The following is a 27693-nucleotide window of genomic DNA, read 5'->3' on the forward strand; positions in this document are numbered from 1 at the left end:
TTTCTTGAGGGCTTCCATATCAAACATTATTTATTCATTTGATATAATACCACAAAACATACAACTAATTAAGTTATCAAAAGCAAACTAAATAATACAAAAGGTTTGACTTGTTACTCAAAATGAAATGACCTGATACGATATAACATGACATCAGTGACCATACAAACAATACAATACATCACGATATAGTTTTGTTCGGTGTAAATGCACAGTGTCAACAAGAAGTGAGTATTATTGCTCTTTTAATGTTTATGATATTCAAACATAATGAAACCTTTCAGTTCAGCAATACCAATGAAAAAATAATAAAGGCAAAATGCCGGGTGATGTCAATGAAGAAAATCTATCAAAGGTGCAGTCTGCGATATATGAAAGTGCTTCTAGATCTAATAATCACCTCCTTTCAAAGTTACCTTAGAAAAACGAATCCACACTAGTGCCAAGGAAGAGATCTCACCGATTTCTGTTTAAATTTATTCCGGCCCAGAAAACAGCTCTTCTACGGAACTGTTCGGCCTTAAAATGCAGCTCGCAAGGTATATATAGTTTCAACAGCGAGGATATGGGCTTGTCAGTGTTTGCATTTCAGTTGCAATTTGCCTTGCAGGCAAGCAGAGGGCTGAACAAAATGACAATTTACTACTTTAAAGGACAAAAAGCATTTCTTAATTAAGAACTGCTAAAGCTAGATTTATAAAATAACAACGTTCCCAAGATGTCCTTGTAACATCTAAAATTTTTTGGTAATATTTTGTCCATGAACGAATTCCACTAAGAAAACCTATGAAATGCGTCTCTCAGTTTGGTCATGCATAGCAACAAAAACAGATGCAAACACATAATATTCCAGTGCCTTGCTCAGTACTCAATCTCATTGAAGTCCTCAGAGAAGCCTGAGTAGGAAAAGCTGTCTCCGAGATCTACAGGGGAAAGACAAGAGAAAGAGAGTAAGAAACAGAATTTCTTGAATGGTGCCTAAGTCAAGATTAATAAGTACTACAGTCAAAGTCCCCTGAGCAGGATGCAGACTTCCTGCTCCTCTGAAACCATGGCTGTTAAAACCTAGAGAGTCCGTTGCTATGTCAATTATCCATGCATAGGATGCTGCAGCATGTCCCCTCATTGAAAGGATGGGAAGCAAAGTAAGGGAAAGCACCAATCAGGAGTGGTACTAGACTAAATGTGATACTGGGACATGTCATTTGGAGACAATACACTCATTCCAGCCTTTGGACATGTCCATTATACCTAATGGACAACTGGATGTTACCCAGGCCCATATCAAACATCACCTGCTGCTATTTAACAGCTAGTGGAGCCCAGGTCTATTTTGGAGAAATATCACAGGCTAATATTCAGTTTATATTTTTGTAACATAATATAAATTTCGGAGAGATGTGTTGGCAGTGTGTGCTATTAAATAGTTCTGATCTAATATTTGTCAAGTCGTAATAAATATAGTCTTGAAGAGTGATTATATCATCATTATGTGCCCTCCATGCCCCAGTTAACTGGAGCTAGCAATTCCTCTGACATGTGTGCAAGGTATAAATAAAAGTCTTTCCCATTAACGCTTTACGCACACTCCGGACTATATGCATACAGGAGCCCCTAGTGGCAGAAAAGTATAAAATGCTGGTACACCTACAGTATTTTGAAGAACTCTAATCACACTTATTGTCAATCCTATCAGGATAACTGACAGAGTAATTAGTGATTTTGGTGCAGACTAGGTGACACAGTTGAAAAGGCACATCTAAAGTTGGACTGAGATGATTTCATTTGCCCAGTGCAGTTTTATTACAGTATATTTCTATTCTAGGGGGTTTTAGCCATGGAGCACATTTCACTGAGAAATTGGAGACAGGTCTGGCATTTCCCAACCAAGTCTGAGCCAAATAATGACACATCTTACATGCATTCATATTGCTCACACTGCAATACATTACATTTCCAAATATGGCATCGGACAAGACAACAATTTCTAAACGTAGTTGGGGCATTGGACTGCAGAAATTTCTACATAAAATAAAATAAAAAAAACTTTTAAATTATTTCTGTGACAAACCACTTATAGAAGTGCCGAATAAACCTTTTCTGTTTTACTCTACTTTACGGTCGGTGAAATGAATCTTATTAGACTTTTTGTAATGCTCATTCTGTAATAAGCAGTACAATATTGGGACTTTTAAACACAAGTTAATTACCATATATGGTGATTTGGGGGTGTTTTATTATGTAAAACACTGTATGGTTGTGCACAAACAGAGCAATTTAGAATGTATGGGATTTATCAACATCCACTGTGTACACCTGTGCATACTTACGTGTGATAAATGCCAATTCCTAATTTCCTTTGCCAATTATAACTTCTTCTATGCAAGACCCTTAGAGACATCTCTGTGATCTATGTATGAAACTAGTTTGGTATTCACTCAATCTCTATTTAGACTTGACCTAACTTGGCTTAGACTAGACTAGACTGTAACAGTCATACGTACCTTCGCATGGTCCAGTTTGGAAAACAATGTCATCAATAGCAATATCACTTCTTAGTGAAGGGCCTCTGACTGCTTCAAATATAATCTGCCAGAAAAGAAAAAAAGAAAAGAAAAAGATCGAGACAGCTCAAACTATAAATTAGAACTCAACACAGTTTGAAATATTGGTCAGAGATGGTCTTAAGGGGGCAGTGGTGGCTTGGTGGTTAAGGCTCTGATACTGATTGGAAGGTCAGAGGTTCAGGCCCCAGCACTGCCAAACTGCCACTGTTGGGCCCTTGAGCAAGGCCCTTAACCCTCTCTGCTCCAGGGCCACTGTATCATGGCTGACCCTGCGCTCTAACTCCAACTTCCTAACATGCTGGGGAATTTGAAGAAAAGAATTTCACTGTGTTGTAATGTATATGTGACAAATAAAGACTCATTATCATCATCATCATCATTATCTTAATGGTGTTCCTGTCTTCTCTGGTTTTTGCCTCAGCCCTGCTTTACCAATGAAAGATTACATATGTACAGTAACTGTGGTTCTACCTCTGAGTGGTGAACCTCATGGTGCATTTACTTTACAGAACTAGTAGAGTATTCCCATTTTTCCCATTTCTTTGTCAAGAACCATGTGTCTGTTACTGTAAAACTATTCACTTGAGTAGTCTATAAAATGTCCCTGATACATCACGTTCATCTCCTGACCATTCTTATCTTGTCGATGGTTTGAGTAATTAGATTCAAGATGCTAAGTATAGCACTCCAATCCTCTGTTTCTTGCTAATTGAATTATTTTATTGTGAAAACACCTGAAAAGATCACCAGGGTTTCTCTACCAACCATCGTAGCTTCAAACAATAACCGTTACCCCTTTCACCCATCTCATGGACTCTTCAACCTCCTGCCATCTGGCAGAAGGTACTGGAGCATCTGTGCCTCCACCAGCAGATGTAACAGTTTATTTCTAGAGAGTACTCAACACCCTGTTTCCTCCCAGTGCTCACCTGGGCTACTCAAACCCCTAACCCGGTATGACTCAATAGGACTGCACACCTGCACTTTACAAAGCTGCAACAGACACTTTATTTATGGAACTCTTTTTGCTTCCAATATTGCTGCTACACTTCTATATACTTCACAGTCCATGTTCTGCGCGTTTATTGTCCTGCAATCATCTCACACTCTTGTGTATTTGCACTTTATGTAGTCTCGTGTACTGTTATGTGTTGCACCCTGGTCCCGGAGAAACAACATTTCGTTCTAATGTATACAAGCTATATAGAGGAATGGCAATGAAAACCCATTTGACTTGACTTAACTTGTATGTCTAACACTATCTAAAGAGGCCAGCATGTTGGGATCACTCTCTGGTAACAGATTTCAAGGTATGTGGTCTGCTGTGTCATAGTAACATGTTCATTTGGGACAGCAGGTCTGGTCTAATGGGTGTTGCACACAAAAGTAACTTTAATAACAGGTGTCTGTTTGGCCAGAATGGTGCTAGCGACACATTGTTTGCGTAGACTGTCCTATAACTGCACAGCAACGGTAGCAGAAGAAAATCACTGTAGATTTTGAAAACTGTAGATTTTGGCCAATCATGCACTAATGCATCCTAAAGCATCTGTCTTGGTCATGTCCATGGATCAACTGCAAGCAGATCGAATTCCGCTCTTCGTTAGCTGATCCTTGTAAATTTGCCAATCCCAGGCATAGACCTAATAACAAATAGCATACACCGGTACAATACGTAAACAGCTTAAGACAGAAGTTCAGATGCACTTTGAGAATTTACTTGACCAACCTCAAGATTGTTTGCCATTTTGCGCCACCTTGGTGGTTAGTTTCTTTGCACTAGTTATATGTGACCCACTGAAAATGTTGCAGTCACACAGATTAAATTCTGAGGAAGTTAATACGCTAACGTACGGACTCTAGCTCAAGTTTTTTTTCTACATGCCCAGCAAGTCTTGCTGTGAGGCATCTGTCATTACAATTTTCCTCTTTGCGGTTTGCACGTTAATGATTCTCGAGTTTGTCATGTTTCAAAATGATTAAACATCCGATCCATAGCAACAATCTGTACTGAAGGGTGCAGGAAAGACATTTTCCTAAAAGAGCAACCAACAAAATGCACAAAACCCACAAGATCATGAACTTACCAAGTGTCATTGCAACGTGTGATAAGAAAATTGGGAGTGCATATTGGGAGGAAATACATCTGAACCTACTGTAAAATATGGTGGTGGATCATTGATGACTTGTGGCTGTATGTATCTGATGCTCTAGGGGTTCTTGTGAATGTTCATGAAAGCAGCCAAATACCATGAAATGTTATCTCACAGACTGGTTGCCTCTGTCAGGAGGTTGGCAAGACTTGGCCATAAAATCACTTTTAACAAGATAATGTCCTCAAACATAACTATTTTAACATATAAATGATTGCAGAAATACAAAATCAGTGTTCTGCACGGATGATCTCAGTCTCCAGGTTTAACCCATGATGACAGCGTGTGGTCTGAACTGAGAAGAACATGTGCAAACCTAAGAATTTAAATAGGTTTGAAATGTTCTACACGGACGAATGTAACAAGATCCCTCTACAATTGTCTTATTATACATTACAAAAAAGAAGCTCAGTGCAGTTCTGTCCACAGGAGACTTTGCTAAATAATAATTATGGATGTGCCCATAATTATAAACCATTTAAGAAATCTTGTATTCAAGAAAACTTGTATTTTATGTTTGAAAACAAAACTGCATAGTCAGTATAAAATTGTACAGTATCCATTCATGTTTAAGCTTAAACTATCACTCATGTTATGCATAGAGTTATGAGTTTTATGTATTCATTACTGTCCATTTATAATGAAGGATGCCAGAAATAATTTTACCCCTGACTACACTATGATAAAACGTAGTCAGACCACATAATTTCATGTTCACAACATGAAAGAGTCCAAGAAGTCCTTATTTTGATCCTTTCCACTAACCTAACCACACTGATGTCTAACGTGATCAAGGGAGCATCGTGAAGTTTCATTCTCAATGTTCAACACACCATGAGTGAGTCCAAAGTATTTCCTCCTTCTCACGATCCTAACCACTTTGATGTCTCATGTGATCGCTGGACCAATAACCTCTGGATCAGTGGATAATCAGTGTGTGTGGGTGTGTGTATGAGTAAATGTGCCTCCATGCTCTCACATTGTGCTTGGTAAAGCAGTCGTAATCCACAGTAGCCTTCATCCAGGAGATACTCTGCTCTCCTTGTCGGCTCCAGAGCAGTGTCTCTTTGACTTTACCCTTCTGTCGCAGCAGGACGTTGAGGACCCCTGTTCCCGTACCATACATGTGGTAGTAGAAGGTTACACACTGTGGCCTGAACGAACCCCGTAGTTCCGGGGTCACCAACCGTGCTGAGTGTCCAGGTAACATATTGGATGCCTCAATGTACATGTAGTACCCTTAGAGACATGGTAATGTCAGTTAGATTGCATTAGCTGGCATGATAAGATAAATGCTGCTGTTGTACTAACTGGAATTGTGAACATTGCAAATGGGAAATAAATAAAGATTTCAAAAGTTGTTGCATTTACATGCGATTTATAAATAGACTTGTCTTGGCTTGATGAAGCAGATACGCATAATCAGTCTGTGAGAGATTAAAACAAGTAAAAACAGGTCTAATATACTTTAAAAGTATAAGGTGGGTATATTGACTCACCTACCCCTAAGGTATGGTCCCCCTTGGGCCCTGTGTAGGATGTGGGTGTCGGTCCGCTGTTCCGTAACCAGTGTGCTTTCTTACTCTTAATTTCCTGAGTATATCCACAGTCTCCTGTCTCAAAGTAACAGTGTCCTGGCGGTGGTCGCAAAGGACCTGAAAGCATAGCACATGAAGTACATGATTTAAAAAAGACACCTTTGGGAAATTGATGCCTTAACTAAATGAACTAAATGAAATATAATCATTTACATTTCTTTATGCTATGCTTGTGTTTCATGTTGTGAATTTATAACCAGTTTTGTTTTTGATACACCCGCCGTCCACTTTTATAGGAACACCTGCTCATTTATGTAGTTATCCAATTAGCCAGTCATGTGGCAGCAGCAGTACAATGGATAAAATCATCCAGATACATGGAAGTCACACATGCTTTTCTGCTCATCACGGATGTAAAGAGTGATTATTTGAGTTACTATATCCTTCCTGGCAGATTGAACCAATCTGGCCATTTTCCTTTGGCCTCTCTTATCAACAAGGCGTTTCCTCACAAAGAACTGTCACTCACTCAGTGTTTTTTGTATTCCCACCATTCTGTTTAAACACTACAGATGGTGATGTGTGAAAATCCCAGGAGATCAGCAGTTTCTGAAATACTCAAACCAGTCCATCTGGTACCAACAACCATGCCACTGGTTAAAGTCACAGAGATCACACTTTTTTTCTTCATTCTGAGGTTTGGTCACAGGTTTGTCACAATAATAATTAGAGCCACAGCTACAATTACATAACGTACTTTAATATTTTTTACTTTTTTGGGGTGACTTCAGTTACAGTTGCAAAACTCCATTGAAAATCTCTGGTGGGATTTGAAGAAGGCGAACCCAAGCATTTTACTGTTACATTGCTCATGGGTTAAGATTCCTCAGGAACGCTGCCAGAAGCTGTGCATCTCGTTTGCAGCAGGTCATAACAGCAAAAGTGTGCTGTACTAAGTACTAAAGATGCTTGCCATGAAGGGTTTGAATAATTTTGAAACTGGAGAAATCATTCTACGTTGCATTTTCAGTTGAATTTGGGGAGACCACTTGAAGAATTCGTTGTGTTGAACTATTTCAATAGCTTTTGTTTGATTTGTTCATTGCAAACAGCTGAAAGTCTGTAAATTTTGACAATAAACCTGATTTGCAATGGGGGTTGAATAATTTTGATTGCAACTATAAGTGGCTTGTTCTTTTTTTTAAAAAATTTGCACTTCTTAATTTCTGCTGGAGAGCAATAATTGTCTATTTCTGTCCAGTCAAATAGACACTGCCCATTTAATGTCTGTGTGCACAAAAGCAGATGTTTTCTGCAACCATGGAAAGTATGAGCTGATAAACTGCACTTCAGTGTTGCTGGCTACATGGTTTCAAAAACCACATTCAGTTCAACATAGCAATGAAACACTGACCTACATTTATAAATTTGAATGGAAGTATACTGTATTTACAAGTAAATACATATTTCCCACTAACAAATGGTTCACCTGTAAATGTAATTAAGCAAACGTTAATTGTACTATCTGTAGCAACACCCATCTTTTTTAGAGAGAGAGAGAGGGTATATACACTCAGTGGTCACTTTAATAGGAACATCTGTAAACCTGCTTATTCACTCAGTTACCTAATCAGCCAATCATGTGGAAGCAGCACAATGCGTAAAACCATGCAGATACAAGTCAAGAGCTCCAGTTAATGTTCATATCAAACATGGGGGAAAATGTGATCTCTGTGACTTTAGCCGTTTCATGGTTGCTGATGCCAGATGTGCTGGGTTGAGTATTTCAGAAACTGCTGATCTCCTGGGATTTTCACACACAACAGTTGTAAAGTGATTATTTGAGTTACTATATACTTTCTGGAAGCGCAACCCAGCCCGGCCATTTTCCTCTGACCGCTCTTATCAACAAGGTGTTTCCACCCACAGAACTGTTGCTCACTCAGTGTCTATTGGTTTTTCACACCATTCTGTGTAAACTCTAGAGACTGTTGTTTGTGAAAAATCCCAGGAGATCAGCAGTTTCTGAAATACTCAAACCAACCCATCTGGTACCAACAACCATGCCACCGGTTAAAGACACAGAGATCACACTTTGTTCTTCATTCTGAGGTTTGGAGTGAACATTACCTGAAGATCTTCTCTCTTTTTTTTTTGCATTGTGCTGCTGCCACAGGATTGGCTGATTGGATAACTGCATGAATTTACAAGTGTACAGATGTTCCTAATAAAATGTGTAAAAATAAAAGCTCTCACCTTTAACTCACTAAGCAAAATGTTTTCCAAATTACACCTTAGGGTAAATCTCTATTATGACAATAAACCTGACTAATAAACTTCACTAAACAGCACAGATCTTACTATATTAATTGACCATTCAGAAAAATACAGTTGCGAACTTTATTAATGTGAGTCTGACCTGCCGTGATGCTACAGTCCCCAAGAGTGACCTTGATATCATCCAGAGCTACAAGCCCACAGTCCCAGAAGCTTCTGCAGATACTGACGAACACAATCTAAAATAAAGAGTTACACAAGAGTGCAATGACTTAGCTTCCTACCAAAGGGAAATACATCCAAAACAACACGGTCACGTTTTGCTGTGAGCTCCTAAACACAAAACAGCTTGTCTCACTCAATTTTCCAGTGACATTCAATGTCAAAGATCATTTGATCATTTGATCAAGATCAAAGTTTAGTCAAAGATCATTGTGGAAATGAAAATCACATAGTGATTATATAAATATTGATATGCAAGACATTCAGGATGAATTTTCCCCTTTAAGGCTTATCCAAGACTGCTGCTCATCTGTTCATATATCTTCTTCTAACTTTATTTACAAATAACATCTTGAATCCTCAGGCTTACTATAAGAATTCCTTATAAGTCATTTTAAAAGCTTGATTACAGTTGGCCTGCAGTGTGTCATTTCTAATCTTGGGTTGAAACTACAGTATGACTTAATCTTGAATAGCAACATTTTCTGTGTTTATTCTGCAAACTATCTTTTCACAATGTTTAAGGACTCAATTTGTCATCACACATTTAGACATGTAACCTACATCAATCATTGTGAACTTCCCTTTCGTTTCACAGCTAGTACTGTATGCAGTAAAATTTAGGAGAGGATTTATCTTTCAGTTATTCAAAACCTGAATGGAGTCACAAATGTGAAGGGTTTTTTGTAGTTGTTGTTTTTTGGGGTTTTTTTTTTGTATTTTTGAAGCAATATGTCATTTTTGTATAATACTGGTGTTAATCTATCTTTACCTTAGTTGGCATTGGCCTCTGATATGTAACATCCACCTCCGTCCACACATCTCTGGAGCTCTCAGGCACTGTCCAGATCTTAGCCTGAGCTACGTTCTGTTCATCATAGACATACAGGGCCAGGTTGTTGTCAATCTTCCTTAAACCGTGCAGAGCGTAATAGAATCTGAGACAATATTTGTGGTTCCCAGGCAGAAAGGGTCCATGCAGGCGGCTCACGTAACCCATGCGGGATCTGAAACGGGTGTTAGCCAGGAGGAACCAGCCTGGAGTACAAAGTTACAGTATTGATAAATCACATTTGTGAAATTTACACTACTGTATGTGTTTTTTTTCTTTGTCTTGTGCACTATTAGATATAAGGTTCTAGCTCCCTAAAGCAATGGTTCTCAAAGTGGGGTCTGTGGTGGGGGGGGTTCAACCCCCATTATCATTATTACGTTATTATATTTATTATTCATTTCTTATAGTTGTCTACATATATTTGATTGGTTACTTGATTTAATGGGTTAATCCAGGCCTCAATAACTCACAAACAAGTAGGTTTGAGTGGTGGTCTGAGAGGAACGTTCAGGAATCAAACGCTCTGTGAGTTCAATAAATAGCAAAGATATTATAGCACACATATAAATAACAAGATCAGTATTTGAATAGTTGGATTATGTTCATAAAATGAATATGTACAGATGTTGTACATATAGTCTACAGAGGTCTCTCTTAGACCTCAACAACAAAGGGGTTTCCTTTCAGGAAAGTTTCCCAATAGAACTGCTTTATATTGCTAACTCAAGAACTTCCTTAATGCAAAATGCATCCACAGTAAATATGGTACCAATTTCTAGAGTTTTCTAGAGTCAGTGATATGGTAACATTTAATCATTGTGGAAAAACAGATTATAATGTCTTCTAAGCATACTGTAAATATTTTCAGTACTTCTGAAAAATGCACTTGTCAGTTGCTAATAGCAACACCCATGTGTGTTCATGGACATAGACTAATAACACCAACCAGTGATATCACACTATGAAATTAATACTGCGTAGCAAGTATGTTAGCTAACTTGTTACATACATAGTTTTAATGAATGTTGAATAAATAATTGAGCTCCTAGTTTTCCACAGACCTTGTTCTAAATATGGCACTAATTTTGCTCAACCATTGTGTCAGCTTAGTCTGGTTAGCTCAGAATATATATATATATAGTACTGTGATATAATATTTTCACAATCTTTATCTTCTGCTACACTTAAGTAGGGAACTATATTTCCACAGAAAAAATAAGGTGAAAGCTGGATTGTTGGTGGTATTAAAGAACATCTCACCACATACCCTCGCCGTTAGTGTGGTCTCCAATCCTGTAAACGTTTGGTCTCACAGACACTCTGTTCCACACACTGCCTCCGAATTGCTCCTGATAGTACCGGCACAGATTCTCTTCAAAATCACAGTTAGCTACAGAGGGGTCAAAGGTTGGCTCTGGGGGGAAGGTTGCAGAAGGAAAAAAAACACACACATTAGTCATCAGACAAAGAGAACATGTTTTGGGTTTAAGATCCATCAAAAATGCTGACTACAAGGGTATTTTCCAGGCTGTTTAATGTGTGGAAATTTTTCATATATACTGCATGTGTGGGAGAAAAAAAACAACTCATGGCACATGTACAAGTTGAACAAACATGTCTCCAACATCCACAAGGACCAGGTTTGGCTTGAGAAGCAGCAATTATTAATGTTTATTAACTCTCTGAGCACATCACTATGGATTTCTGTCTTTTTTGTGAACCAATATATAATATAAGAAGCGCAAAACCTGGGAACATAGCAGAAGGGAATGTTCAACTAGATTATTTTTCGTAAATCAGGTGACAAATGTTTTATTTTCCCCACATTTTCATGTTCTATATAGGTTATATTACTTTTAATATTGGCAGTGTCGATATATTTGATGTTTTCTTCAGTTACCATAAATATGACACATGAAAGCAGTGTTTAGACTAAAACAGTGTGAGAGGGTTTTGAATCAGGAAGTGCTACATAACAGGATATTAGTGATAATGAAACATGCCTATACTGACGTGTTGCGTTGTGGCAGAACTCAGGAGAAAAGGCGATGTCATCCACAGCTACGTAGCCGCCACTAGGACTGTTGAATGCTACCTCATACACCACCTTGATTCACACATAGAACACAAAATGCTATTTACAAAGCTTAAACAAAATCCAGCACCCATAACTGGTCTAGAAAGTTTTGGAATAAACAACCAAAACATTCGCATCTAAATCCTAACAGCACTGAAGCATTCCAGTATAAAAACAATAAATTGTAGAGAGCTATAGACACCAAACACCATCTGCCTGAGATGATATCCGGACCCCACTCAAGCACTCTCTCTTTATTTACATAGACCCGAAGTGCTGGCTGCACAAACTCAAACACAGTGGTCGGAACTAGACTTCCTCAAGCTGTTTACGAGCTCCGAGATGACGAAAAACAATCACCACTTTCTCCTTCAAGACCATGACATTAACTCATGTATTTTGCGATGCAGATGCACCACATTTGGTACAATTACACTATACCGTAGTGTGCGGTATGAAATAAACAAATGTATCACATATCGCATGATCCTGGAAGTCATATTTTCTGCCCATGTGTTTTAGGGAAGTAATCGTATATGAATACATTGCTCGGAGTGAACATACAATGCATTCTAAACAGATACTGTCACGGTTTCCCCTTTAAACAGCGCGCGAGAGAGCATGTGGGCGCACGTGCAAGAGCAAGGTGCGCGAGCACCTGCTTTTCGTTTGTTAACAATCATCACATTGTGTACATTGGACAGGTGCTTTTTGTTATGTTTCTGTTATGTCTCCTCCCTGTTTTGTCACTGGCTGTTATTTCACGTGTGCCTAGATTGGTGTCAGCCGTCAGCAACTGACGCTGATCATGTGTGTATATATACTGCGCGCCTCCCAGCACACGGTGTGGAAGATTAGATTAGATTAGATAAGTTTAGTTTAGATTCAATTCGATTTGTTACCATAGATATTCATAGTCATAGTTATATCCATGTTAGGTTCCTTGTTAGAGTTATTTTGGTTAAACATTAGATTTATTCCACACTGGTTTCTCCACTCCCAGTCCCTCGCTATTGTTTATGTTTCTTGTTTTGTATCTCGACCCTGTATTCCGTGACCGTGACCTTGATTCATGCTTTGCCCCGTGCATGCCTGTTTGCTGATCGCCTGACCTTTGCATGTTTGTGGATTATGTTTCTGGATTACGTATTTGGATTTACCTGCCTGTGTCTCACATTAAATAAACTGTTAAACTGCATTTGCATCCTATCTTCGTTACGTCTCGAGATGTGACAGATACAAATACAGATATGAATAGGAGGCACACTATTTGTTTTTACTTAAATGCAGGTAAGCCATAACATTAAAACCACGTGCCTAATATTGTGTAGGTTCCCTTTTTGCCACCAAAACAGCTCTGACTCATCGAGGCATGGACTCCACAAGACCTCTGTGTGCTGTGGTATCTGGCACCAAAACGTTAGAAGCAGATCCTTTAAGTCCTGTAAGTTGTGAGGTGAGGCCTCCATGGATCAGACTTGTTTGTCCAGCACATCAGATGCTCGATCGGATTGAGATCTGGGGAATTTGGAGGCCAAGTCAATACCTTGAACTCTTTGTCAGGTTCCTCAAACCATTCCTGAACAATTTCTGCAGTGTGGCAGGACACGTTATCCTCCTGAAAGAGGCAACTGCCATTAGGGAATATTGTTTCCATTAAGGGGTGTACTTGGTCTGCAACAATGTTTAGGTTGGTGGTACATGTCAAAGTAACATCCAAATGGATGCCAGGACCCAAGGTTTCACAGAAGAACATTGCTCAGAGTGTCACACTGCCTCCGCTGGCTTGCCTTCTTTCCATAGTGTATCCTGGTGCCATCTCTTCCCCAGGTAAGCAACGCACATGCACCCGGCTGTCCACATGATGTAAAAGAAAACGTGATTCATCAGACCAGGCCACCTTTTCCACTGCTCCATGGTCCAGTTCTGATGCTCACTTGCCCATTGAAGGTGTTTTTGGTGGTGGATAGGAATCAGCATGAGCACTTTGACCGGTCTGCAGCTACACAGCCCAATATGCAGCAAGATGCAATGCACTGTGTGTTCTGACACCTTTCAATCACAGGTATCGTTAACTTTTTCAGCAATTTCTGCTACAGTAGCTCTTCTGTGGGATCTGACCAGATGGGCTAGTCTTTGCTCCCCATGCTTATCAATGAGTCATGGGAGCCCATGACCCTGTTCATGACCGTGAGCCCATGACCCAATTGTTCTTCCTTGGACCATTTTTGGTATGTACTAACCACTGCATACAGGGAACACCTCACTAGATCTGCCGTTCTGGAGATGCTCTGACCCAGATGTCTAGCCATCACAATTTGGCCCTTGTCAAAGTCACTCAGATCCTTCCACTTGCCCAATGTTCCTGCTTACAACATATCAACTTTGAGAACTGACTGTTCACTCGATGCCTAATATATCCCACCCCTTGACAGGTGCCACTGTAATGAGATAATCAATTTTATTCACTTCACCTGTCAGTGGTTTTACTGTTATGGCTGATTGGTGTATGTAACGTGTGGGAAAAAAGAAAGACCGTATTCATTAACATGAATGTTGCTTTTACAGTGATGTATTTAGAACTTACATTCATTCATTCTTCTGGGTCATGATGGTTTAAATTGGGCAAATTTTTGTTGACATTTTGAGAACCAACTAAATCTGTTGGAAAATGGTGCAGGCAAGTACAAACAAAAATAACTGCGAATGGGATTAACAAAAAGTCCCATGCACATCTTTAAAAAAGTTCCACTTTAATAATTCCAGTTTAAGACACACTCACTTCGAGTTTAAATCGGAATACAGCTATTTAGAATATTTGGAGTACTAAACAGATATAGATAGTGATATTGCATTACACCTCTAGCGGTTTTAGCATTGCACACATATCACAGGTTAACCTGCATAGCAAACTCTATTAGAAAATAAAAATCTACTTAATCTTGTTCCAACGTCCCTGGTTCTCTATAGTTCTCTCATAGCAAAATATAATTCACTACACTGATTCTGATATTAATCTGACCACTATGTGCTACATGTAGCCTGTTTTTTCTTCACTGTGAATGAGGGGTTATGTGTGTCTTTAAAGGGAGGAAAAAAAGGAAGAGAAAAAAAAATAAGGGGAGATAAACCATACTGATGAAAGGAATGAAAGAAAATACTGTGTACACTAATATAGTAAAATGGGGTTGGATACAAAACTATTTTAGGTTACATCTGTATAAAATCTGGTCTTACAAGCATCTTGGCTCCCTGTCTGTTTGACAAGCAACAGATGTTGGGGCTGACCTTCCTTAAACACACCAATCCCCTAATTCCTACATCTCAACAGAACCAGTCATCCCAAATCGATTAAATTTACACCAAAACTAAATGTAACGGCAGTTTCTGAATTTGCTACACAACAGCCAGAAAGAATGCTGACCCACTGTAAGTGTGAGCCACTGGAAGCTGTTTATTTTCCCTGACACTGTGTTTCCATATGCTTCAGGCTCACAGGCTCACAGGCTGATTGATGGGTAGGCTCCACCGCTGTTCTACATTCCAGCGCCTGCTGTGGCCGGATTACATTATGAAAACTAAGGTAAAAGAAGCAAAAGAAGAACACTAAAAAACCCTCAGTTGGCTGACAAAGCTTAAGTGCAGACATTGAGCTGATCTGTTTAAGCTAATCACTTCGGCTGTAAAAAAAAAAAAGAATAATGGAGTACAACATTATGCTCTTATCAGGGGTTTCCTCCAGGTACTCCAGTTTCCTCCTCTAGGTACTTCAGTTTCCTCTCCAAGTCCAAACACATGCGCTGTAGGCTGACTGGCATTTCCAAATTGTCCGTAGTGTGTGAATGGGTGTGTGATTGTGCCCTGCAATGGGTTGGCACCCCGTACAGGGTGCCCCCCGCTTTGTGCCCTGAGATCCTTGGGATAGACTCCAGGCTCCCCCAAGACCCTGTGTAGAATAAGCGGTATGGAAAATGGATGGATGGATGGATGGATCTATGGATGGATGACACCACAGCTGAGCAGTTAAAAAACTGGGGAAATGAAGAAGCTAGTGAACTCATGTACAGTACAGCACTATCAATAGTATCATGGAACTTGAAGATCTGACATTTCTTGCACTGACCTCTGAAGGATGGTGCACCTTTATGTCCACCTGCACTAGTTTCCAGGTGGACGTGGCATACACATCTGGCCTCCAAATCTCCTCGTAGTGGCCCAGCTGGTCTCTGGTGAACACAGAGAAGAAGTTGCCCCTGGATAGGTTCCTCTGGTAGTAGAAAGACAAGCAGCCTGACATGGGAACAGTGATCATTGGTGACTCGAGTTTTGCCACCTCTTGGAACTCCTTGGTGTAAAGTGAGCTGACATACAGGTAGCGACCTGGTCCAGAATATAAAAAAAAAATTTGCCCATGAAATTCCATGTTATATTTGATGCACCAATGCTTCTCAATTCTTTGTGTGAGACAAATGCAGTTCTTCTGTTGTTCTGTGAAACTACAGATAATGGGGCTAACTAGCAAGCCTGGGTATACCATTGTGAACTGCTATGCTACTGTAAATTTGTAGTAAACATTGATTGCTCTGTTATTTTGAATATACACTCTGTGGCTGAAAGCATGTGGAGACCTGTCCATCACACCCATATGTAGGTCTTCCCTGAGCTGTTACCACAAAGGTGAATGCACAAAATTGTCTAGAATGTCCTTGTATGTCGAAGCATTGAGATTAAACACATGGTTTGCTGATGTTGGAGTGGAAGAACGCAAGCACCCTGCACAGAACCCTGACCTCAACCCCACTGAACATCTGTGGAATCAACTGGAACGCTGACTGTGGCAGGCCTCTTCCCCCAACATCAGTGCCTGACCTCACTAATGCCCAGTGGATGAATTTCCACAGCCATGTTCCAAAATCTAATGGAAAGCCTTCCTAAAAGAGTGGAGTCTGCTACAGCAGCAAAGGGGGGAACCGACTTTGGAATGAGATGTTCAACAAGCACATATGGGTATGATGGCCAGGTTGGTCTACAAACTACTGGCTATATGGTGTAGATTTTTTCCCATCTTCACTGGTGACATATAAAGTGATGATTTGGACTTAGTTTTTTAAACTTTTGGCTCTGGCTAGTTGTACCACAGCCGATTGGACTGTTTTATTATGAAGTCATACTGCAGTTGAAGGAGTTAGTGGGAATTTTGGCTCTTTTCAATATGTCAGAGCACTTGGCTTAGCTCATCAGTAAGAGCACACCCTTTTGGTTCTCAAATGGCTCATTGCCAGTTTTTTTCTTCTTTTTTCTCTCTCTTTTTAAAAAACAAACAAACCCTAAAATCAGTAGGGCGATGAAATGTTGCTTTCAAATACAGCTATCATTCCAGGTTATTATTCCAACTAATAATATTATTGTGACTGGTGTCTTAACGTTCTTTAAAGTACAATTTAAAGATCTCTGTACTTTTATCATAACTGTTCATTTACTTGATGCATTTTGATCAAGATACCACTGTAAATGATTAGCACCACAAAAGCATCCTGAATACAGAATTTACATCAAAAGGTAAAATTTAGAAATGTTTACCTAAAGAGACAGCTAAAAGATTTGATTCACTTGTGAATGACGCATGACTATTATGAGTGTTTATGATCTCATAAGTAGAGATTGGGCTAAATCTGTGGAATCTGTAACAGCTGATATTCCTTTCCTGTTTCATTCAAAACATAAAGATATAAAAATACACCTAAATGTATATAGGCCTTAAAGAAGTATAAAAAGCTTAACAAATAAAGAATTCTACCTGTGTTCACATGGGTTTCGTCCAGATTCTCCTTTTTCCTCCCAACTCCCAAAGACATACTGGTAAGTGTATGGGGTGGGCTAAATTGACTCTAGGTGTGAATGAGTATGCGAATGTGTGGGTACAGGGTGCCCTGGCATCCTATCCAGCATGTATTCCTACCTCACGCTGAGTGTGCCAGGGATAGGTTCCAGATCTCCCATAACCCTGACCAGGATAAAGCAGTTACTGAAGATGAATGAATGGGTAAAGAATGGAGTGACTTGGCAAACTAATTTATAACAGAACATGAGGGATAACGCTGAAGAAACTCCATTACTTTTGGAAAGCGTGAGTCAGCTGTCTATTTCCCAGCACTTGAGCAATTATGATTTCCAGAGCATGCTTTTAGTAAAGCCGTACCTCTGTCATTGTTCAAGCCGTTGCCATATGGGAGGGTTGATTGAGGGTCTCGAGTGAGGCTTCCTCCCATTAACCAGTTCACATTGGGGTTCCACTGGATTCGGTAGCCACACAAATGATCTTCCTCAAAGTTACACTCTAAAACAGAGCAATACAATACACATTCACAGCTTGTTAAGGGAGCAAGTCCTTTTGTAAGTTCTGCAAACCAATCCATGCGTTTAACATAAACATGTTTATCATATTTAAAGACATGGTGCACTTTGGAACTATTTAGAATCTATAGAAAAAAAAACAACAATTACTGAACAGATTTACCTATACAGTAACCGGGTATGATATGAATTTCAAAGATAGCAATGCTGTTTCCTGTCCCTTTGTTGGGCCTGGCGTCCAGTAAAATCTGCATGAAATGACAAAGATAGGAGATGTGAGGTAATGCTCCATAAAGCTCAAAATCTATAACACAGACGAAGAATCACTCTTTATAGATGAACACATAATTATCCTCCAATAAAAACACATTTTTTGCGTGTAGGAAAAGATCACAACAAAAGATCTTTCACAATAAGTGTATTGTGCATCTAAATGTATAAATCATAGTCTTTATATGTATGTTTATAGCCTTGAAAATATTACGTGATTAAACTATTAATGTGATGTATTTGCATAGGGTGTAAAAAAATGCAATAAAGTAATTTACTTTGCGGCCATAATTAAGTACAATTATTAAATAAAAACGAATTCACTCTAATGGATAAGCTCTCAGAAATACTTCACCTAGCCCAAATAAACAGTGATAAACTAAATTAGCTTGTTTAGAAGGTCCTCTGCCTCCTTTTCAAATGTGGCTCAAATGCTAACACTAGGACTAATCCAGCAACATCACTTTACCAATCATTTTCACTGTGAGATTATTTTTTCCTTTCTCAGCAAACTGACTGGTCCATGTTGGCTGGTACCTGGTAGGCTTTGGAAAACTTGCGGAGGTCCACACTGGCTATTAACCAGCTGTCCGAGGGTTTGTCCATCGTCCATAGCAGGTAGTCGAAGTTCTCGCCCTCAGGGCGCAAGTGAACCTGAAGTGAGCCTGCCCCGGCGATTTGGTACACTAGACGTAAGCAGCTCCAGTCAAATATTTCAAGTTCAGGGCTCACCAAGATGGCCTGGTCGGCTTCGCCCATAAGGGAGGAGTCTATAGCTATGAAGCGACCTGTGAGAAGATTGTAGGCACATTATCAAACATAATCATGTGTATAACTATATATACATGTCTTTTTTTAATAAACCCTTGGTGTATTATTTGGTTAAAGAATGTTATTCAGTAATGGAAATGAATGTAGTTACACTATATTGGCAAATGTACGTGGACAGCTGACCATCACACTCATAGGTGTATTTCCATTCAGCAGCAAGAGCATTAGTGAGGTCAAGCACTGAGGTTGGGTGAGATGGCCTGGCATGTAGTTCATCCCAAAGGTGTTCAGTGGAATGGAGGTCAGTGCTCTGGACCAGTCACTCCACTTCTTCCACACCAACCTTCGTAAACCATGTCTTCATGGATCTCACTTTGTGGCTAGGCCCTTTAGTTCCAGTCAAGAGAAATTGTTAATGATACAGAGGCATTCTAGACAACTGTGTGCTTCCAACTTTGTAGCAATAGTTTGGGGAAGGTTCATATATGGGTGTGATGGGTCAGCTGTCCACATACTTCTGGCCATATAGTGTATGAGAGTTAGGAATTTAAGTCTCCTGGCAGTGTAAGTGGTTAAACAGGTGTCCACTTCTTTTATGATATTTGTGATATTCAACTAATTTCTTTTACATCTCATAACAACTGTGTTTAAATTTATAATAGCAGGGGATGAGGTGATGTGGATAATAAACGTGTGATCCTGACTGCTCCACATTACTATCCAGTCAGTGTGCCAGAAACCAGGTGTGAGCTATATAAGCTCTTTTCCCACACTTTGGGTTATGTAATCATTCAAAACAAAGGATGATTAATAGAGCTGTTCATCTAAGAACCCCAGACCAGAGTGATGTTTAGAGCATATATAATTAGCTATACCTGAAATTAAATGCTTTGATTTAAAAAATAAAGCTTGGGGAAAATGAAGCAACCATAGATGAGATGTGTTCATGCATTTTAATCCCAGTAACGTTTGTAATCTTGACCGTTACCTCCAGCTGTCTGCCTGGTGAAAGTTATTCATTCCAGATGCCACCAAAACCTATTTCTTTTTCTTCTTCTCTTTGTATGTACTGTTGTAAAAACATTGTAAAACTAGGCACTTTTCCTGCACCTGGGCTTGACTCTTAGGATTTTTCTTATTTAGCTCCTGAGCAAATACTAGACCTTCAGACGGTATGTTTTTAAGTTTTAAATCTTCTCCTGAACCTAATGTTTGATCAATTAAATAATACTTGAACACCAGGGGTTCCCAAACTAGGGCTTGCCACCTCATGTGGGGTCATTCAGTTTACAGATGATGTCGTGAGAGGAACTCACGACCTCTCGTGTTTAGTTTTATTCATCTATTTTACAAATATGAGGAATATCACTCTAACTATGAAGATGGATTTTGTGTGCTGCTATTTTTAAATGGTAAAGGGAGTCACATTCAAACAAGCCGTATTTAAACTGTTTGAGTCATTTTTGCTATTCTGACACACTCGTGCACTAGTGTAGGAGTTGTCTCAGTAAAGCAACAGAAAACAAACATGAAAATGTGCAGAAACATTTATTGAATATGGATTTATTAGTATGATGGTAAATAATGAGGAGAAACCAAAACACTGAAAAAAAACCTGAGTACCCAGATATACCTTTGCATGCACAGAAAATGATTATCCAGTTGTAAAGTTTGTAGCTGTCATTTATATCGCACATATACTGTATTTCTGACATATGATGCAGGGTGGTTAAGGCTTAGGGTCACAGAAAATTCATAATGTCCATTTGGGGTTGTTTGCTCATAACATTTGAGAACTCCTGCAAGTACTTTGTTCTGTTTCAACTACTGCTACACTGTTTAGAAAAAGTACTAAACTGAGATTCTAAGATATAAACGCTTGTCACAGAGGTAGTATTCTCAGGGGTGTGTCTTTTTTGCCTTCAGTTGGAGGAATATAACTGTCAAGCAACATCGGCAAAGTACACAATTATACCTTGAGGTACACTGCTGCACATTTGCGAGCACGCTTACCAATTGTTTGTACCTCAAACACAAAATGTTCGTGCATAGTACTTTTTTCTTAGTGTAATATGCTTTCGGCACCACTTTAATTGTGGAAAAAGAGGTACTTACTTGGTTAGCATTTGTCTGTGCCCAGAGCAGCATCTCAGTGCATAGTAAAAATAGACACATGGTGAGATTCAGGGGGACAAAAACAAAAAAAAAAACTAGCAGTTGTTATGAGTGCTGACTGAGCCATAAAAAAAATAGCAGTTTCCTCTCTGAGTGTAAGCAATTTCATGGTCGAAAAATTCCCGAGTCATCAAATATGGAGCTCCTTACCATCCAGACACCCAGTCTAGACGGCAAGTAGGAGGTGATGTCATTTGTAGACAGAGTTCAATGAAATGCACATGGAGTAGTGGTAAGGAGTATTCCAGTCATAATAAGATCATCAGGCTCAGGGCTTTCCTGATCTAGAGTGACTGGGGTTTGTTGACCACAGTACATGCTGACACTCCTGTCCCATCACAATAACTAAAAGAAATGATTCATTCAGATTCCCTGCAACAATCTCACACACGATCTGTCTTTTGTGGGGGAAAATGAAATGTTGAAAAGAGGTCAATAGAAATCTGCAGGATATCTTAACATGCTTACAAATGATTTCTGCAGTTGTTAGTGTGGCCACTTTCAAGGTTTTTTTCCCCCTTTAAATTAATAATTTTTCCCAGTTCAACACCTTCAATGACCTCCAGACCACCATATGTATAAACTCAAGCCATTGTTGAAGGTGAAGATCTCATTCCTGCATTGGGAAAAGCACTTTTATTTATAGGGAGGGGGAAAAACTGCTTCATGCTGCAGGCGTTTGCTTTCAACTGCACTCAAAATAAATGGTGGGTATTTCCATCACACAGTTGGTCCTGGAGTTGCCCAGGAAACTAAACAGTCACAATCCAGTCTGGGTTTATGCTACTATTTAGCTACACATTAAGGGAAATGTAGCACGACCACACCATATCCAAAACTAAAGGGAGTGACATTTTTGGCCTTTGGGGTGGTTACGACCGCCTGGCGTAGACCAAATAGGCTTGTTATGAGGTGATTCTGATGTACTCATGTCTTTGCATCACTTATCCACTGGTAAAGTCTCTGTCTCCATTACACAACTGTCCAGGCTACACATCTTAATACCAGCTGCTGTTTACAATAGCACAAGCAAGCTTTTTGTCACAAGAGCTATAAAAAAGGAAAATCTATTTTTTAAATAAAGTCTTGCCTAACAAATTAACGAACAAGCTGCTGTTTTTGGACACGCTACATGACAAAACACAGATGGGCTTCAATTACAAAAGGTTATAAACAAGATGTCAGACACACAGCTTACACACAGGCCCAGTTCAAAATAGCTCAATTTGAAGTTCAAGTGGTGAATTTCTTGGAAGTTAGCTATCACTTGATCAAAGATGTCAGATAACGTAATGTGTTGGAACCAGGAGTTGGAACCTATTCAGAAGGTAATGGAGATACAAGCTCATCACAGCATCATAGTTTGTTTATGCCTTAACTGGTGCCATAGAACTTCAGGTGTTGGACAGAAGTCCTTGTTATCTGATAACCTGCCAACATACAGTAATTAGAGGCACCAGTGGGCTCAGCCCATCACATTTTGATTTGCATTGGGAGGACTAATTCAGTGTCAAAATGTCACTTCTGGATGGTTGTATAATGATTTTTGTCCACCAGCTACATGCTGAGTTGTTGTCATTAGCGGCTGTTCATTCATCATTATTGAAAGCCCATGTTCTCATTTTATTTTAGTGCAATTGCATGTTAAGATTATGTAACACACAATTACCACACTGTGATCTATTTGAGCATTTTATTTGTCTCTATTTATTTCTGTATTATACTTATTGTCCTTATCATAATGAGTAGCTGACAGTCAAAGGTAAAAGGTCCCCAAACTTTCCATTGGTTAATAGATATAATACAGGGAATAAAAAGATAGATTTTTGATACCGTTGCCTGGGTTTGAGTACTCTGCCTGGAGTTGTAACCAGTTTGCTACAAACTTGACTAGCAATGTTTTTTTAATAATATTAAATGAAAACATAAACAGCAAAGTCTTTGTTTCACTGGAAATAAAAGCGAACTTAGAGAGTAGCACTATTTTTATCTACACATTCTTTTGGCCTGCACTTAACATTTTGAACAACAACTCTTAGGAAAAAAAAAGTTTCCTAATTCTTTGGAAGGTTAATACTTTTGGCTTTCCAAAGACTTTCCCCTTTTCTCTAGATTTTCTGATTAAAACCCTTAAGGCTTCCCTCAGAGGAATAAGTACTATTTAGGAAGCTACTGTATACTGTACCTCATTTTCTAGGAGTGTTTCAGTTAAAATCTTTCAGACACATTTAGATCAGATGTTCCCGAAACTTTACAACACATGACCCACACAACTGCATATCTGCCTTCATAACAGATGACTTCACTGATAACGTGGACCTAGACGGTTTCAGCAAAGTCCATCAGGCTCTCACAACTCAAGGCCTTGTAGGCCATGAACAACACCAGCAGATCCTTGCCATCCATGCTACATTATGGAATCTCGCTAATCAGTTACAACAGTTGCCAGTCCCAACCAGCAGCAGCCAACAGCGAGAAACACTTCATGTTTCTCAGAGTCCAGACCAACAAGCATAATGAGATCCATCCAAATGTCACGGCTTTTTGCTACAGTATTCGTGGTACTTCTTGTCATGAGATCAAGTCAAAAGTGATACTGCTCATGGGAAAAGTAGAGCAGACCAATTCTGTTTGGCTGATCAAGGGGTGACACCATGCAGTCTTATGATCAACTGGTCAAAATATTTCATACCGTGTGTAATCACCATCCAGATGGCAAGGAAGCAAGGGAGCATCTCGGAACGTCAAACATGGGAAGTGCACTGCAGCAGAATATTCAGCAGAGTTCCACATGCTGGCTGCTGGAAGCAAGTGGAATGAACCTGCTCTAATCACTACTTTATAAAAACTATAATGAACTTCCCTTTATTTTCACACTATCTGTTGTTACCCAGATGAGGATGGGTTCCCTTCTGAGTCTGGTTCCTCTCAAGGTTTCTTCCGCATATCATCTTAGGGAGTTTTTCCTTGCCACCGTCACCTCTGCCTTGCTCATTGGGGATAAATTCACACATTTAAAATCTGTATCCTGTTTTTATATGTTTCTGTAAAGCTGCTTTGAGATGATGTCCATTATAAAAAGCGCTATACAAATAAAATTTAATACTTTCTGCAAAGATTTAAGAAGAGATGTAGTCACCCAACTGGCTTGCAGGGAAAGCAATGTGTAATTGGATGCTCTCATTGGCCTGGCCATGCATTAAGAGATGCTGCTTGTTGAGACAGGAATTAAGCCCTGATTCAGTCATTGTGGAAAAAAGACATTCTCAGACCACAGAGCCAATGCACACTGCCCACACCAGACTAACCTCCGAAGAGGGTCAGAACTGTTTAGAAGGAAAGCTTTGATTCTACTGTGGAGAGCCTTCCTACCATATTGATCAATGTTTGACCTGACCCACATCTGGAGAGACTCAACAACATGGACAGTGTACGGTCAAGGAATGTGCAAAACCATTTTGCATAACAGTTGTAGTCCACCATTCAGGCACCATGTTCTCTGTTACAGCACTCATTACCACTAGTCCCAAGGTCCTGTACCTGTTAATTGTATACACAGACCACAAGAAAATTGAGTACCTAAAGACAGAAAAACATTAAGTCAACTCAGATGGACCTTGTTCTTCTCCAGGTTTAAATTCCCGATCTCTTATGTCTCAGGTTCCAAAAATATTAAAGCAGTTGCATTATAACACATTAACTCATCACATCTCAGACCCACATATACAGACAGCATACTGTGTGAATCTAGTTATATCTGTACTAATGGTTGGGACATTGACAGACAGATGAGCCAGGCCCTTCAAGCTCACCCTACTCTTGCCCAGTGTCCCCCAGTTAAGAGTTATATCCAACAGGTATGAGTAATTGCTGAAATTAAAAACTAAATACATGCATACACTGTAAACTTTCAAAATGTTTAAAAAATATCATAGATTAACGTATCAAATGTGCCACTTAATTATTATGTTAAAATGCTGGCAGATTTGGCATGTGGCAATCTCAGTTTCTCTGTTAATTACCTTTGTCGTTCACAGTCCAAGTAGCATGCGCCAGATCCGAAGTGTAGCCACATGTGCCACTCTCGAAGCTGCAGGATCCGGGCAACAAATGCCGGTACGCTCTTACAACCAGCACCACTGCTGCACACACACACACACACACACAAACACACACACTTTTGTTTTGCTATAATTATGAGACACAATTATTGACACAATTATTGATGCAGCTAATTAATGCTATGCCTACACCTATAACATGAAACACTTAGCCTCATTTAGGGTTAAATAAAAAAAAAACAAAAAAACAACAACAACAACAACAACAACAATAATAATAATAATAATAATAATAATAATAATAATAATAATAATAATAATAAAGCAAAAGCAGTTTTCCTAGTGGGGACCAGCTAAATGTCCCCACAAGGTCAACACTGTCAAATATTCCTGGCCTCGTGGTGACATGCCCATTCACTCACTCTCACACACACGCGCGCGCGCACACACACGTAACTAAACTTGCAAAGCGGAGAAACTTATAAGGCAAAGGCGCACGCTACAATGTATATGCATTGTACAGTATATCTCAGTTCATTGGATAATTATGCTGCTGTGATGCAAATGCAGGAAACTGCTGAAAACAATTAAGAGCATTAAGAACAATGGCAGGAACTGATCGCATCTCTAACAGAAAAAAAGTTCACTTTACCTACCATTATCTGTATAAACAGTATTTTAATGAACGCTGACTGTGTGTTTTCTAATGCCTTACCCAGCAGAGTTGAAATATGAAGAACGCGCATGGCATACATCCACTTATTCCGACCGAGTATCAGATATGGTCCGACAGATGAGACAGTGAAAGAAATGTTGTGCTGGGATGTTCAGTGTTCACTGAAGCACTGCTTGTGTCCTGCAGAGTGACGGCTTCAGCTGCAGAGTGCATGGAGCAGTGCGCGTCGTGGGCATGCTGTCTGCAGCTGGAAAGAGGAGGGCCATGTGTGAGTGATTCGCACAGCACAGTGATGGACATGAAGGATCTCAGGATCGTGTCTCAGTATAGAGAGCCGCGTTTCACTCCGTTGTGCCTACGTGGGCATTTGACTGGGTAGGTAATCATTTTAAGGGAACGAAAAGCTTACTGAGAAGCTACACTCAGATAGCGATGACGCCATCTGCCACGCCCCCTGCAAGCAACTGAGTTTTACTAAAAAAATTTTACCTCAGTTTTTTACCTCAGCTTTTATAACCTACCTTTTGTGACCTCAGCTTTGGTTTACCTTAGCTTTTTATCTAAGATTTTTCACCACAGCTTTTTTACCTCATCTTTTTCACCTCAGCTTTTTCACTTTAGCTGTTTACCTAAACTTTTTTTACCTCATCTTTTTACCTCAGATTTTTTTTTTACCTCAGCCTTTTTACCTGAGCTTTTTACCTAAACTTTTTTACCTCATATTTTTTACCTCATCTTTTTCACCTCAGCCTTTTTACCTCAGCTTGTTTTTTTTTTTTTTTTTTTAGACATGTTTTTACCTTGGCTTTTTCACCTCATCTTTTTCACCTCAGCTTTTAACCTCAGCTATTTTTTTACCTCATCTTTTTAGCTAAGCTTTTTTACCTCATCTTTTTCACCTCAGCTTTTTATCTCATTATCTCATCTTATCTATTCTGATTTTTACCTCAGATTTTTACCTCAGCTTTTTACTTCAACTTTGTTACTTCATATTTTTACCTCAGCTTTTATCTCAGCTTTTGTTTACCACATCTTTTTACCTCAGATTTTTTAAATCAGCTTTCTATCTCAGCTTCTTACTTCAGCTTTTGTTTACCTCAGCTTTTTACCTCAGCTTTTTACTTCAGCTTTTGTTTACCTCACCTTTTTACCTCAGCTTTTGTTTACCTCAGCTTTTTATCTCAGCTTTTTACCACAGTTTTTACCTCAGCTTTGGTTAACCTCAGCTTTTAATCATATTTTAAAGACACACTATTTGTGTCTGTTTTGGATAAACAGGAAAATAAACATCATATAGTTTCAACATGTCACACAGTCTACATCAGCTATACTCAATTCTCTGTGTTTGTTCATTCATACAGTGAAGTTCTTAAAAGAGAACAGTTAGATCCTCCTGCACATATTCTTCAGATACTTTGGGTGACTTGGGTTACATGATTTGTGCCTTTATTGTGGAGCTGATGAATAGACACAACATATGCCAGATTAGGCAATGATATTTTTAGAATGATAAATATTTTTACTCCTTCATGTGAGGGAGGTGACAGTAGTAGGCTACTAACTTCATGCTGACACCTGAGATTGGATGTAAGTTAAGAAACTGGATCTTGACCCCTCTGATTTCTTCACTTCCCATCAAATCTCTATAGACATCTACAAATGACTTCTCAGACTCTACACATTGCACTCAGCTACTATTTATTTTTACCTTTTGCAT

General features: G+C 39.3%; 1 protein-coding gene across 3 annotated transcripts; it reads right to left on the bottom strand.

Annotated features, from left to right (window-relative positions):
* Positions 1–228: 228 nt before the first annotated feature.
* mamdc2a (MAM domain containing 2a) lies at positions 229–26254 on the bottom strand. 3 transcript variants are annotated; one of them, XM_017451254.3, is made up of 14 exons: positions 26016–26251; positions 25262–25378; positions 18831–19081; positions 18187–18271; positions 17869–18006; positions 15793–16049; positions 11606–11699; positions 10860–11006; positions 9530–9795; positions 8678–8774; positions 6220–6375; positions 5700–5959; positions 2505–2589; positions 229–923 (listed from the first exon to the last, which is right to left on the bottom strand). In XM_017451254.3, the coding sequence occupies exons 1-14, from the start codon at positions 26053–26055 to the stop codon at positions 862–864; spliced, it is 2055 nt and encodes a 684-aa protein (XP_017306743.1). In that variant the 5' UTR covers positions 26056–26251; the 3' UTR covers positions 229–861. The 3 variants fall into 3 exon arrangements, with proteins under 3 accessions (XP_017306743.1, XP_017306742.1, XP_017306744.1); XM_017451253.3 differs by having other exon boundaries at positions 25262–25381; positions 26016–26249; XM_017451255.3 differs by lacking the exons at positions 229–923; positions 2505–2589 and having other exon boundaries at positions 5762–5959; positions 6224–6375; positions 25262–25381; positions 26016–26254.
* Positions 26255–27693: the final 1439 nt, after the last annotated feature.

This window comes from Ictalurus punctatus, chromosome 22, assembly GCF_001660625.3.
Source record: "Ictalurus punctatus breed USDA103 chromosome 22, Coco_2.0, whole genome shotgun sequence".
NCBI lineage: Eukaryota > Metazoa > Chordata > Actinopteri > Siluriformes > Ictaluridae > Ictalurus > Ictalurus punctatus.